Here is a 15580-nt window from a genome sequence, read left to right as displayed (position 1 = left end):
CATCTAGGAAAAATAATTCATTGGTGTTTAAGAAACAGAAGCTTCAAAAAAAAATCTCTAGAAAAAAAAAGAATCAGAATTGGCAATTCAGTTATGCTTAACAGACATAGACCTCCCCCCATGCTTAAAGACCATGGGCCCTGCAGTCAAGGGAACCTGTGGACCCAACCTCTCACCTGCACTTTGCCTGCTCCTGGATTAGCTTAAAATTCCAGGCACCTGACTTTTTAAACACATAGTCATGCCTCACTTAGATATTTCCATTAGACAGGGATTAGAGATGTCTTAATAATCTAGAGATTGCCCAGGTATAAGATTTGCTTTCCTGAAAAAATTTTAAAACATGGGATGGCAGATAGGCACAAAACATAGAACAGGAAGGGCTCGAGGAAGGAGCAAGGAGTGATTCTCCAGGCTTCTCTCCTGCACCCACATTCAGGCTGAGGGCACTAGATGCTTCCATTTCCAGGGGATGATCCCAGCATTTATTAAAGCTCTGATTTTAGATTATAGGTAATAGTTTCCTACAAAGCCAGCCAGTAGCAGAATGAGATGTCGGGGGAGGGCGAGGGGGACAAAGACCCCGCTCCCAAACGATGTGAATGTTTGTGGAGCAGGGGAATGACAGAGAGCCCCGCCCAGGGACCTCTGGTCTCATCCTTCCCAATGAATAACAAGGATTGGACGTCAGGTGTGCGCACACTGCCACTTAGGAGCCTGTGTGAATGACACCCAGGACTGGGGCTTCTACAATTCCACACGCTGATGTGTGTACAAACAAGAACCTGGATAAACCAGGAAAACACCTGCTAGTCTTACTAAAATGAGAAAAGTTAGAAGCTCAGAAATGTCTCCCTCACTCTGAAAAAGCATGAACAGCAGGTGACAAAGGTTTATCAAGGGCGGCGGGTGTTCTTTCCGTCAGCTCCCCCGTGTGACTCCCCAGCAATCAGGCAGGGGAGGCGGGCAGCAGGCATGAGACAGGCACAGAGAAAAGTGACATGGAGATGCTCACTCCAGTCTTACTCTAAGAGTTTGCTACACTTTCACACGGTGAACGAATCTTCTAATCAAACGGGGCTGGAACAACTGGGAATCCATCCCCACAAAAATTAATTTGAGATAGATCATAGATCTATGTGTAAAAAGGAAAACACTAAAAACAGAACGTTCCAAAGGCAGTGGAGGGGGTCAAGGATTCAGAGCCGTAGCTGGGAAAGGCTCACTGCTCAGGCTCTGATGCAGGCCCAGAGGACCAACAGAAACCTGCATTCCCTTCCTGGTCAACGCACTAACACACATGCCTTCAGCAGAAGTGAGCAAAAGAAAGGCCTCCCACAAAGCACTGAGTGTAGTCCATGCTCAGGAAATGTTGGCTACTGTTACTCTTTTCTTGTCGGCAAGTGCTGTATGGAGGGGAACTTGCCAGCCTGATCGATGCAGCATCGTGAGGACATGAGCTCATGACAAGGTGACTGAGAACAAGAGGAATATCATACAAAACCAGAGGAGGTTTGACTTCACTCTTTTGTAACAATTCTCACTTGAAAATGGGCTGTTTCAAGTAGATTTTGCTCCCCTCAGCGTGCTTCATGCATTCCGGATGTAGCCAGGCTAATTAGCCTGGACCTTCGGCACCAGCCAAAGTCACCCACCTTCGCGATTCCAAAGATACACAGTAGCCCAAAATGTTTCACCTGAATCCCACAAACCTTTAGATTTAACTTCCAGTTTGAAGTAAATAGAGGGATGAGAGGCACAAAATCGATGATATTAGAAGGAAGGAAACAATCCAAAATGAGGGACGTTCTGCAGGACACACAATGGATCAACGTTCTTGCTTAAGTCTAGCATCATGAAAAGATTCTTTAAATGCTAGATTAAAACAGATTCAAGGGGTATGTCAACCACATATGATGCATAATCTTGGACAGAATTTTGAATGGACACTTTGGGGGACATTTTGAGGACAACTGGAGAAACTAGAACATGGGATATAAGGTAAAGATAGGATAAACATTTACTGACATGAAAGGGTAGCTTGTATTAACTGAAAAATGTCACAAAGAGCAAATTAGCATTGCTCACTTGGTGAAACTGCACACACACAAATACCTGGAAGGATAAATGATAAGGAATCGACGGTCTCCTAAAGGTCAGTAGATACAATGTTTTCTGTTTGTTTCTTTCATCTGTATTTCTTCTAAGATGTACGTATGTTGATTTTACAATAATAACAGGTTAGTTTTCATTTAATAAAGACCCGATTCTAAAAGAAGGCATCACGAAGGAGGTGAAAATTCACGGGGGGGAAATGGTGTGTGTGATCAACATAACTGGGTCTTCCTGATGCTCACTGTTGCCTGGCCATGGGGTTAAGTGTGGGAAACACACACACGCACACACTGAGGTGGGGTCCAGGGAAAAGAGGAAACATTTAAAAAATACCGTGGTCAGTTCTGTCCACCACACTACTCGGTACACATATGACCCCTGCTGGGCTTCTCCACGTGAGATCCACAAACTCCTAGAAGATCCATGGACCCTGAGATCAGCATTCAAAGTTTGTGCCAGAATAGCAAGGAATCCAACCAAAGAAGGTTAAGAACTACTGCCCCCAAATATTATCTATGTTGCTTTTTTTTTTTTTTTGCGGTACGTGGGCTTCTCACCACCGCGGCCTCTCCCGTTGCGGAGCACAGGCTCCGGACGCACAGGCCCAGCAGCCAGGGCTCACGGGCCCAGCCGCTCCACGGCACGTGGGATCCTCCCGGACCGGGGCACGAACCCGCGTCTCCTGCATCGGCAGGCGGACTCCCAACCACTGCGCCACCAGGGAAGCCCTATGTTGCTTTTTAATAGTGGGTTCTTGAAAATGCTCTTTCAATTCCAGAAGGTCTAAGAGAAGAAGGATGCGTAGGGTGACTAAACCTTCTAATCCAAGTGACCCTTTTGCTCCTGGGTTATGCCATCACCTTCCGCAGCTCCTAGTGGCTCCAGGAGGACAGAACATACAAGATCTAAATTCAGGATAATAAGTTTCTCAATGGCCCCCAGAGCCGCCAGATACTGCTACCAGCTGGGACACACAGGGGATAGCAGGACTTCAGGTTCCCACACCCGAAACACACTGGGACTTTTCCCTCTGAGTCATCTCAGTCCTTAGCATTCCTCAGAGAATCACAGTGAATGAGAGAGCCCTGATTTGATGGGATACACTAACTACCTGGAAGGCAAGATGTCAGAAATTTGGGAAAGTACAAGTGAATTCAGGGGTGAGTGAGAGGAAGGACTCTTGCTTTCCTTTGGAAGTTTCAACTGAGAGGATTAGCTTCTGAGCATCAGGCTGCAACCTCTGAAATGCCAGGAATTCAATAAATAAGCTACTGGAGTCAATGTCTCTTATTAAAAATGGATCCCACAGGACCTCGATCAGTTGACTGGATAGCAAAAGAGAAAGGAAGTCTGGGCTGCTGTCTGTCATAAATAGTTTTGTTAAAAACAACTATGGTCAGACTCCCAGCAATATCAAGCCTTTTCGAGCAAAGCCCATTACGCTTAAAAAAGTAACTTCCACCCACCCCCAAATCACGTTCAAAGACCAACCACTCTCTCAAAGGCAAGTGTTTGTATCTGAGCTCCAGTGACAAGAAGTCCCCTGGCTCGGCAGGACCAGGACGGATTGAGTGGTGTGCCTGGGAAGGGCAGAATGTGTGTGTGTCACGTGGGGTGGAGCCTGTTCCTAGAGAGCCTGGGGTTGGGGAGGGTTAAGCTGGGACAGGAAGCCCAGCGTTCGAGCAGTGCGTGCCACCCACGCTACTGCAGACCTGGAAGTGTCGTAGCAAGTCAGCAGGTTATACTTATAGGAATATTCCTATTCTTTGACATTCTTTAAAGTTAAGTGTGTTTGATATTCCTACGTCAATTTTCTTTACTGTCAAGACTGGGCACTATCTTTCCCTCCCACTGTATTGCTCAGTTGTGTGGGGTTCTGGGGAACAGAAGATCCTGCAGTTGTCATATTCTCAAAATACTCTGAGGAAGAAAGGTGAGAAGTGGAGAGGAGCATCTTCAAATGCCTGGCAAGAATGGCTGGGCAGGCAGGCGTGGTAAAGAGTATTTTGCAAAATATAAAATAAATAACATAAACAAACAAAGCAAAATAAAAAGAGAGTTGATCCCCGATAAGCTGGAAAAGAGGCAAGACATCATGATAGAATTTAAGGGTTTGTTGAATGATGGGGATGACAGAGCCCTAAGCTTGATGGTCTAAACCGGGGGCCCCCCAACCCTGGGCCGAGGACTGGCACCAGTCCGCAGCCTGTTAGGAGCCGGGCCGCACAGCAGGAGGTGAGTGGCGGGCAAGCGAGCAAAGCTTCATCTGTATTTACTCCCCATCGCTCGCATTACCACCTGAGCTCCACCTCCTGTCAGCATTATGGTGAGTTGTGTAATTATTTCATTACATATTACAATGTAATAATAAAAGAAATAAAGTGCACAATAAATATAATGCTCTTGAATCATTCTGAAACCATACCCCGCCTCCTCCCGGTCTGTGGAATAACTGTCTTCCATGAAACTGGTCCCTGGTGCCAGAAAGGTTGGGGACTGCTGCGGTAAACTTAAGCATTGGAAACGCCAAGTGTTAGATTAAGAGAAAGTGACAAAAGCAGTCAAAAAGCCAGCTCCTAGGAGTCTGGATAGCTAGTTGGGATCTGATTGTTTTAGTTCAAATAGAATATTGCTCCTCTGCTGGGTCACCTCGATGCTGAGCAGGAGATGGGGAAAACCAACACAGGCAGGAGTTCGGCGACTTGCTGGCAGTCCAGAGCTGGGGCACTATTGTTCTTCCAGACCCCAGACAAAAAAAGTTCCAGTTACCTGCACAGGGCACTGGGTAAACAACCAGAGGGCTGTGCTGGGTTTTGGAACCTGGTTCCTTCAATCCTCTCAGAAGGCCTCACCGGAAGACCTTTCCAGATTCTTTGCTACAGCGTCTGCTGCTTCCTTTGCATTTAGAGAGAGCACAAGAGACCCGAGGGGAAGCTTCTCTGGTGACATGTCAGATATTCAAGCCATATACATACCTCATCTCCATGCATATTTGCCACGTATTTGAATTCTGGAATCCCGATTCTGTGTTCCTTTGGAAAGCGTCCCACAATAAGAACCCACAGGTTTCTGCCTTTACAGGGAAGAAGAGTATAGAAAAATGAGTTGTCTTTTGAAATGACGAAGGAACTCTGGGAGAATGAGAACAGTGAATAAATGATGCTGCTTCTCCCACCTGATGAATGTGTCACAACCACCTCAGTTCATGTGACTAACGCTTCCTTGCTTAAAACACTTTTAGTTTCCAAAACCCTTTCAATTTAGCACAAATATTTAAGTTCTTGTTATAGAATGTGACTTTTTAAAATCGAAGACTTATTAGGCTATGTAGATCTTATTTTTCCAAAATGTTTATATAGTTTGCTCTGAGTTTCTGGTGCTTTATAGAAGCGATCTTGCTAATTCACACAATTACACAAAATTATTACTGATAGTTGATAGGGAGGGTGCCATAACTCAGTGCCAGGAACGTGAAGAAAGCAACAGCAAGAAAATATGTAACTCAGAAGGGAGATTGTTTTTACAGTAAATCCTGAGTCTTGTCATATTCAAATGCTCATGTAACACAGCCTCTCAGCAATGAGTGTCCTTGATGGGCATGAGTCCTGCCATGTAAGCCGGAAAGCACACGCCATCCTAACAATGCCTCAAGGGAAACTTCTAAGTCCTAACTCTGCCATAAATGGTGGCAAGGGATTTGGGCAAGGGAGGACAGAGACTCAAGATTGTTGAACATCTGCTCTGGGCAGATGTTACCATTGCATCTCTGGTTCACGTTACCTGAGGCAATCCCTTGTCCTGACCCAGGGAGATGGATTTTTAACCGGACTTTACAAATGAAAACACTGACCTTCAAAAAATATTAAATAAACTGCTTATGATCACACGGCCAGTAAGCACAGCCAAGAATTGAATCCTGGCCTATGTGACTCAACTCTAGGGCTTCTGCCACTAATGAAAACTGCCTGTCTCTCAAGAAGGTTGGTGTCCTAATCTGTAAAATGAAGAGGTTTCTTTCGATTCTAAAATCATCTGGCTCTTTTAATACAAACACTTTAAAATTAGAGATTGGGTAAATATTTGATATCTAGCACCTAGATACAAAGTTCACATTATCTGTGACAACTAAGCCTTCTGTGGAATTCAAGAACCCAGGAAAGGAGTTTAACAGCAGCTCGTGGGCTAACGTTGAGCAGATTTCTGCAGAATTTCAGGTGTAGTTCCTTCAATCTGGGGGGTCCAATGGGCTGGGGAATACCCAGTTGCCATAAGGAATCCAGGGAGAAGCAGATACTGGACTTGTCTTTTTCATCATTTATTGTTTTTTTAGAAAGGGTTTTTTAAAATAAATTTATTTTATTTATTTTATTTTGGCTGTGTTGGGTTTTTGCCACCGCACGCGGGCTTTTTCCCAGCTGCGGTGAGTGGGGGCTACCCCTCACTGAGGCGTGCGGGCCTCTCACTGCGGTGGCCCCTCCCGCTGCAGAGCACGGGCTCTGTGTGCACAGGCCTCAGCAGTTGTAGCACGCGGGATCAGTAGTTGTGGCGCACGGGCTTAGTTGCTCTGTGGCATGTGGGATCTGCCTGGACCAGGGCTCGAACCTGTGTCCCCTGCATTGGCAGGTGGATTCTCAACCACTGCGTCACCAGGGAAGCCCTCACCATTTATTCTTAATTTATTCTAACAATTATAGGGAAATTCGTCTTGACAGGGTGATGCTTTAAATTTAGTAACTGCAGAAATTGTCAGAAAACACCCCCAAAAGGCAGTCTATCTGATAGGTGCCACCTGTTCAGTGCAGCACGTTCACATCATTCATTTACACATCCATTTATTTAGTACCACTGTATCCAGGCATTTAACCAGGTGATTACACCCTACAAATAAGTCACACTCTCTATGCCCAGTGAGTTTCTGGTCTAGTGGAGAACAGCAGCGTGCAAACATCATTACACTAGACTGTGACATATACGACCTTAGAGTGTGTATAAGGTACTGCCGTGGCTGTAGAATAAACGAGGAACTTTTTCCAAGGAGTGGGATCACATAAAGCTTTACAGATGCAGGGTTTTAGAGCTGACTTCTAAACCGAGTTCTGAAGAATGACTCCGAGTTAGTCACGTGGACAAGTACAATCCATCCAGTGATTTCCCGCCAGAACTGCTGCATCAACCAGAACCTTTCATCCCCAATAGTACCAATTCTCAGGTCATCTAGGGCTTCAAATCTACCAAGTTAATATTTTCACGTGAAGCAAGGGAGAGGTTTTTCTGAGCTTTTTTTCTATTAATCTTGGCTCTTTAGGTTTCCTCCTGGGGAATTCTTTTCTGTAGCTATTAATGCTTTTAAACCTAGAATAACCACAGATTTATAAAGAATATGGCCTAGTTCCCTCACAGACAAGGGAAAAAATTCAGTATCATCTCAACATAATGTTTACTAGTTGTTATATTTCTAACTCTGCATTTGCAACAGCTGACCTGTAATATAAAGGATAGTGTAAGACAAGAAAAACCTGACTTGACATGGGTATCCAATATTATTTGGTTTAAGGAAGGAGGGAAATCAAACCAATAAAACCTAAGTGAAGAAGTACTTAGGTGGTAACTCGATCTCAATTTTGGCTCGAATGGCCCCTAAGTAAACCTCAAGATGAGAAACTTATTTTGAATAACCTCCATGGCACAAAGTCTGAGAATGAAAACCTGGAGATATTCACCAGGAATGACAAGCCTCTTGAAGTTTTTTAACCAGCCTCTCCAACGAACACTGATATTTACTCTGGCTTAGACCAGAGTAAATGCACAAAGGACAAACTATTGACTTTTCACAGCTTGATTGCCAAGGTGAGGGTAATTTAAATAAGATTTTTTTCTGCCAAGGTTGGACAGGCTGCCTTTATTCTCAAAGTTCCTGCTAATACCAGGTGTGCTCAAGAGCTCTGAAATGCTCGGCCACTTACTCTTCACTACGAAGTAAACAAAACCTGGATTTCAGGATTTCAGTATCTATATCCAGGAACCCACTCAGAGCTTGACACAAAGCCCAGGGCTGTGACATGGTGCCCAACTGAGTTTGCTTGTAGGACCAGGAAAAGTCTTACAATTCAGAAGGCTTCACAAAGATCCACAAGGCAAGGAAACAACGCTCTAGGCGTTCAGGAGAAAGTAGAAGGAGAAGCTTGGTAAATGAAGTACAGCTTCAACAGGTAGAAATGGGAGGAGTGTCATTCTCAAATCAGAATTGCCTGGATCCTTGGAAAAACACCAATCCCTGAGCCCCATCTCCTAAATCAAATTCTAGGGGGAGGGCCCCAAACCCGCACTTAACAGGCTCCCTTGGTGATTCTGAGGCCCATTAAAGTTTGAAAGCTGCTGATATTGAGGCAGTGAATATCCAGATAGATTTGGGAGGCAGTGGATCTTGAGGTAAAATCATCTCATTTTCCACATAATCATGAACATGTTTCTATATTAACAAATATACTTTGACTACATCTTTTTAAATGGCTGCTTAGTATTTTATTACACAAATGCAGTACCATTTATTCAACCAATGTTCCATCGTTAGATGTCCAACTCTAAGTAATTTTATGTAAATTACAGCATGTCCACTCAAATTATGTACAGAATTTATAATGTAAAAATACTTTATCATGTGAAAGAAATCAGAATGCATAATTATTTAACTACAACCATATAAAACAGACTGTTCATTAAAAAAATACCATGGAAGAAAACAGATCCAAAGCATATAAAGCCTTAAATGAAATAATGGGTGAGTCCCTACAAGAACTGAAAACTGCACATTGTCAGTAATAAGGGGCTAAGTGATAGGATGATAAAACCAAGTACTTTTTTTTTCTCACTTTTCCGTCTTTCCAGTTTTTAAAAAATAAAATACCAAATCTTATCATTTATTAAGTTCAGAGACTGTGCCGGGCACTATGCTGTGCACTTTATAATACTTGATCTTTACAACACCTCTGTGTGGTGGGTGATATCCACAATTCATTGATTTAAGTGGAAGGACCAGGGTTCAAACTCAGGTCTGTCTGATTCCAATATCTGTGTTCTTCTGATGACGCCAGGCTGCCTCAATCTCCCTGAAAGTACTAGGTAGTCCAGGGCCAACCCCACCCTGGGGGCAAAGTTCCCTGGTAGTTCTTTCAGCATGGCGCTGCCATAATTTGCGCCTGGAGCACGTTCCAGGCTGCTACCTGGCTTTGACGACTGAGCCAGAGCAAGACACCCGAATCGAGGGCTACCCTACAGGGATGGTCCATGCTGAGTGTTGGCATAATGAACCCATCAGACTCTCTCTACTCCCAGAGTTTCAGCGGGACATGCCCAGAGAGAAGCAGAGACGCTGCGTGGGTGGCCCGGTCCCAGAAGCAGAGCTGCAGTGTCGATGAGGCTGGTTGTACTCATGATCCCACCCACCAGGCTCCGATCTCCAGGGTGATGGATCAGTTGTTTCCTAGACTTCCATATTTCTCTTTGTGTCCTTACAATTACCCTTGGACCTAAGTCAAACCTTGGGGGAGCTTTCTGAATGCATGAGTTTGTGACCTCGTACATAGTGGGAATAACAACTCCATTGCAAGGCTGATGTAAGGCTGGCGAGTTCCTCCTGCCTTCCCTAAAAAGAAGCCAACGATCTGACACCAAAACTTCAGTCTCACTTAGGTATGTTCCCATTACCACACACACAAAGAGCTGAACACAGCACGCAAAGCCCTATTTCAAATAATGTCCTAGAAGAGCTTAAAAATTGCAATGACTGCAGTCAGGTTAAACACTCAGTCTCCAAAGTCATGTGCCCTTGGGTTTGGAAGTGGAGGAAGAGGGTCCTGCTAAGTGGCTCATGACAAAAACAAAACAGATGCAAAGAAAACAGGGACAAAAGTCTCCAGATTGGCTGTGCTTGCATGGTAGTATGACTCACAGCTCAGAGCATTTTACATATATTCACTTAGCCCTGAAACCACAAGTGGTAGGCACAAAGATTATCCTTTCACACAGGTGGATGCCATCTTAGGGAAGCTCATAAGCCCATGGTTCTCAACGTGTGGTCCCAGGACCACCATCATCAGTGTCACCTGGGAACTTGTTAGAAATGCACATTCTCAGGCTCCACCCATAGGTGCTGAGTCAGAGACTCTCAGGGGGAGAACCGGCAGTTTGTGTCTTAACAAGCTCTCCAGGGGCTCTTCACGCACACTAAAGTCTGAGAACCAAAGTAACAAGGCATGGTTCAGGATAGACTATTCAGAGCCAGCTCTGTTCTTAACCACTATGCAGCACTGCTTCAGTCACCTAAGAGATGGAAAATATCAGAGAAATGTGAACCTGTGCTCCAAGCTTGCCATGTCCCATTTCTGGTGTTGAGATTTTTTCTGTCTCCCCTTGGGAGAACTGGAAATGGAAGGAGGAGGTTGAGAGGATCCTATGAGGATGGTTTGAGAAGTTAAAGCTATCATCTGCTCCCTTTGGTATGCAAATCTCAAATTGGTTTGCCAACTGATGTACCAGTTTGTCCCCGAACTGCTCTCTATTCAAAGACTACAGGCAAGGCAGTCCCGCCCATCAGGAAGCTTGCACAAGCCTCTTAGATAGCCTCATCCACCAGAGGGCAGACGGCAGAAGCAAGAAGAACTAGAGTCCTGCAGCCTGTGGAACAAAAACCACATTCACAGAAAGACAAGATGAAAAGGCAGAGGGATATGGACCAGATGAAGGAACAAGATAAAACCCCAGAAAAACAACTAAATGAAGTGGAGATAGGCAATCTTCCAGAAAAAGAATTCAGAATAATGATAGTGAAGATGATCCAGGACCTCGGAAAAAGAATGGAGGCAAAGATCGAGAAGATGCAAGAAATGTTTAACAAAGACCTAGAAGAATTAAAGAACAAACAAACAAACAGAGATGAACAATACAAAAACTGAAATGAAAAATACACTAGAAGGAATCAATAGCAGAATAACTGAGGCAGAAGAACGGATAAGTGACCTGGAAGACAGAATGGAAGACAGGTGGAATTCACTGCTGTGGAACAGAATAAAGAAAAAAGAATGAAAAGAAATGAAGACAGCCTAAGAGACCTCTGGGACAACATTAAATGCAACAACATTCACATTATAGGGGTCCCAGAAGGAAAAGAGAGAGAGAAAGGACCCAAGAAAATATTTGAAGAGATTACAGTCAAAAACTTCCCTAACATGGGAAAGGAAATAGCCACCCAAGTGCAGGAAGTGCAGAGTCCCAAACAGGATAAACCCAAGGAGAAACACGCCAAGACACATAGTAATCAAACTGACAAAAATTAAAGATAAAGAAAAATTATTGAAAGCAGCAAGGGAAAGACGACAAATAACATACAAGGGTTAACAGCTGATTTCTCAGCAGAAACTCTACAAGTCAGAAGGGAGTGGCATGATATACTTAAAGTGATGAAAGGGAAGAACCTACAACCAAGATTACTCTACCCGGCAAGGATCTCATTCAGATTTGATGGAGAAATCAAAAACTTCACAAACAAGCAAAAGCTAAGAGAATTCAGCACCACCAAACCAGCTCTACAACAAATGCTAAAGGAAACACAAGAGAAGAAAAGGACCTACAAAAACGAACCCAAAACAATTAAGAAAATGGTCATAGGAACATACATATCGATAATTACCTTAAACGTGAATGGATTAGATGCTCCAACCAAAAGACACAGGCTTGCTGAATGGAGACAAAAACAAGACCCATCTATATGCTGTCTACAAGAGACCCACTTTAGACCCAGGGACACATACAGACTGAAAGTGAGGGGTTGGAAAAAGATATTCCATGCAAATGGAAATCAAGAGAAAGCTGCAGTAGCAATACCCATATCAGATAAAATAGACTTTAAAATAAAGAATGTTCAAGAGACAAGGAAGGACACTACATAATGATCAAGGGATCAACAATCTAACATATAAATATATATGCTATTTAAATTGCATAAATAAAACAATTTAAATATATATGCACCCAACATAGGAGCACCTCAATACATAAGGCAACTGCTAACAGTTATAAAAGAGGAAATCGACAGTAACACAATAATAGTGGGGGACTTTAACACCTCACACCAATGGACAGATCATCCAAAGAGAAAATTAATAAGGAAACACAAGGTTTAAATGACAAAGCAGACCAGACAGATTTAATTGATATTTATAGGTCATTCCATCCAAAAACAGCAGATTATACTTTCTTCTCAAATGCGCACAGAACATTCTCCAGGATAGATCATATCCTGGGTCACAAATCAAGCCTCAGTAAATTTAAGAAAATTGAAATCATATCAAGCATGTTTTCTGACCACAACACTATGAGATTAGAAATCAATTACAGGGAAAAAAACGTAAAAAACACAAACACATGGAGGCTAAACAATATGTTACTAAATAACCAAGAGATCACTGAAGAAATCAAAGAGGAAATCAAAAGATACCTAGAGACAAATGACAATGAAAACACGATGATCCAAAACCTATGGGATGCAGCAAAAGCAGTTCTAAGAGGGAAGTTTATAGCTATACAAGCCCACCTCAAGAAACAGAAAGAATCTCAAAGAAACAATCCAACCTTACACCTAAAGGAACTAGAGAAAGAAGAACAAACAAAACCCAAACTTAGCAGAAGGAAAGAAATCATCAAGATCAGAGCAGAAATAAATGAAATAGAATCAAAGAAAACAATAGCAAAGATCAATAAAACTAAAAGCTGGTTCTTTGAGAAGATAAACGAAATTGATACCCATTAGCCACACTCATCAAGAAAAACAGGGAGAGGACTCAAATCAATAAAATTAGAAATGAAAAAGGAGAAGTTACAACAGACACCACAGAAATACAAAGCATCCTAAGAGACTACTACAAGCAACTCTATGCCAATAAAATGGACAACCTGGAAGAAACGGACTAATTCTTAGAAAGGTATAACCTTCCAACACCGAACCAGGAAGAAACAGAAAACATGAACAGACCAATCACAAGTAATGAAATTGAAAATGTGATTAAGAATCTTCCAACAAACAAAAGTTCAGTACCAGATGGCTTCACAGGTGAATTCTATCAAACAATTAGAGAAGAGCTAACACCCATCCTTCTCAACCTCTTCCAGAAAATTGCAGAGGAAGGAACACTCCCAAACTCATTCTATGGGGCCACCATCACCCTGATACCAAAACCAGACAAAGATACTACAAAAAAAGAAAATTACAGACCAATATCACTGATGAATATAGATGCAAAAATCCTCAACAAGGGGGCTTCCCTGGTGGCGCAGTGGTTGAGTCCGCCTGCCGATGCAGGGGACACGGGTTCGTGCCCTGGTCTGGGAGGATCCCACATGTCGTGGAGCGGCTGGGCCCGTGAGCCATGGCCGCTGAGCCTGCGCGTCCGGAGCCTGTGCTCCGCAACGGGAGAGGGCACAACAGTGAGAGGCCCACGTATCACACACACACAAAAAAATCCTCAACAAAATACTAGCAAACAGAATCCAACACCACATTAAAAGGATCATACACCATTACCAAGTGGGGTTTATCCCAGGGATGCAAGGATTCTTCAATATATGCAAATCAATCAATGTGATACAGCATATTATTAAGAATAAAAACCATATGATCATCTCAATAGATGCAGAAAAAGCTTTTGACAAAATTCAACACCTATTTATGACAAAAACTCTCCAGAAAGTGGGCATAGAGGGAACCTACTTCAACATAATAAAGGCCATATATGACAAACCCACAGCAAACATCATTCTCAATGGTGAAAAACTGAAAGCATTTCCTCTAAGATCAGGAACAAGACAAGGATGTCCACTCTCACCATTATTCAACATAGTTTTGGAAGTCCTAGCCATGGCAATCAGAGAAGAAAAAGAAATAAAAGGAATACAAATTGGAAAAGAAGAAGTAAAACTGTCACTGTTTGCAGATGACATGATACTATACATAGAGAATCCTAAAGATGCCACCAGAAAACTACTAGAGCTAATCAATGAATTTGGTAAAGTTGCAGGATACAAAATTAATGCACAGATTCCCTTGCATTCCTATAAACTAATGATGAAAAATCTGAAAGAGAAATTAAGGAAACCCTCCCATTTACCACTACAACAAAAAGAATAAAATACCTAGGAATAAACCTACCTGGGGAGACAAAAGACCTGTATGCAGAAAACTGTAAGACACTGATGAAAGAAATTAAAGATGATACCAGCACATGGAGAGATATACCATGTTCTTGGATTGGAAGAATCAATATTGTGAAAATGGCTATACTACCCAAAGCAATCTGCAGATTCAATGCAATCCCTATCAAATTACCAATGGCATTTTTTTACAGAACTACAACAAAAAATCTTAAAATATGTATGCAGACACAAAAGACCCCGAGGATCTTGAGGGAAAAAAACAGAGCTGGAGGAGTCAGACTCCCTGACTTCAGACTATACTACAAAGCTACAGTAATCAACACAATATGGTACTGGCACAAAAACAGTAATATAGATCAATGGAACAGGATAGAAAGCCCAGAGATAAACCCACACACCTATAGTCAACTAACCTATGACAAAGGAGGCAAGGATGTACAATGGAGAAAAGACAGTCTCTTCAATAAGTGGTGCTGGGAAAGCTGGACAGCTACATGTAAAAGAATGAAATTAGAACACTCCCTAACACCATACACAAAAATAAACTCAAAATGGATTAGAGACCTAAATGTAAGACCAGGCACTATAAAACTCTTAGAGAAAAACATAGGAAGAACACTCTTTGACATAAATCACAGCAAGATCTTTTTTGATCCATCTCCTAGAGTAATGCAAATAAAAACAAAAATAAACAAATGGGACCTAATGAAACTTCAAAGCTTTTGTACAGCAAAGGAAACTATAAACAAGATGAAAAGACAACCCTCAGAATGGGAGAAAATATTTGCAAACGAATCATCAGACAAAGGATTAATCTCCAAAATACATAAACAGCTCATGCAGCTCAATATTAAAAAAACAAACAACCCAATCCAAAAATGGGCAGAAGACCTAAATAGACATTTCTCCAAAGAAGACATACAGATGGACAAGAAGCCCTTGAAAAGCTGCTCACCATCACTAATTATTAGAGAAATGCAAATCAAAAGTACAATGAGGGGCTTCCCTGGTGACGCAGTGGATAAGAATATGCCTGCCAATGCAGGGGACATGGGTTCAATCCCTGGTCTGGGAAGATCCCACATGCCGCAGAAAAATTAAGCCCGTGCACCACACCTACTGAGCCTGCGCTCTAGAGCCCACGAGCCACAACTACTGAAGCCCACATGCCACAACTACTGAAGCCTGCATGCCTAGAGCCTGTGCTCTGCAACGAGAGAAGCCAGAGAAGCCCGCGTACCACAACAAGGAGTAGCCCCCG

General features: G+C 42.8%; 1 protein-coding gene across 1 annotated transcript in view; it reads right to left on the bottom strand.

Moving 5' to 3' along the window:
- CPM (carboxypeptidase M) overlaps positions 1-15580 on the bottom strand; it is a 92142-nt gene that overhangs the window by 42646 nt on the left and 33916 nt on the right. The window contains exon 3 of the mRNA XM_081248554.1: positions 5091-5188. Coding sequence (XP_081104680.1) covers positions 5091-5188 — 98 coding nt within the window. The remainder of the gene's footprint in view (positions 1-5090; positions 5189-15580) is intronic.

Source organism: Mesoplodon bidens, assembly GCF_964165515.1.
Source record: "Mesoplodon bidens genome assembly, chromosome: 11".
Classification (NCBI taxonomy): Eukaryota; Metazoa; Chordata; class Mammalia; order Artiodactyla; family Ziphiidae; genus Mesoplodon; species Mesoplodon bidens.
Note: the sequence above shows the minus strand (reverse complement) of the source record. Positions and strands in the feature narration are given on the sequence as shown.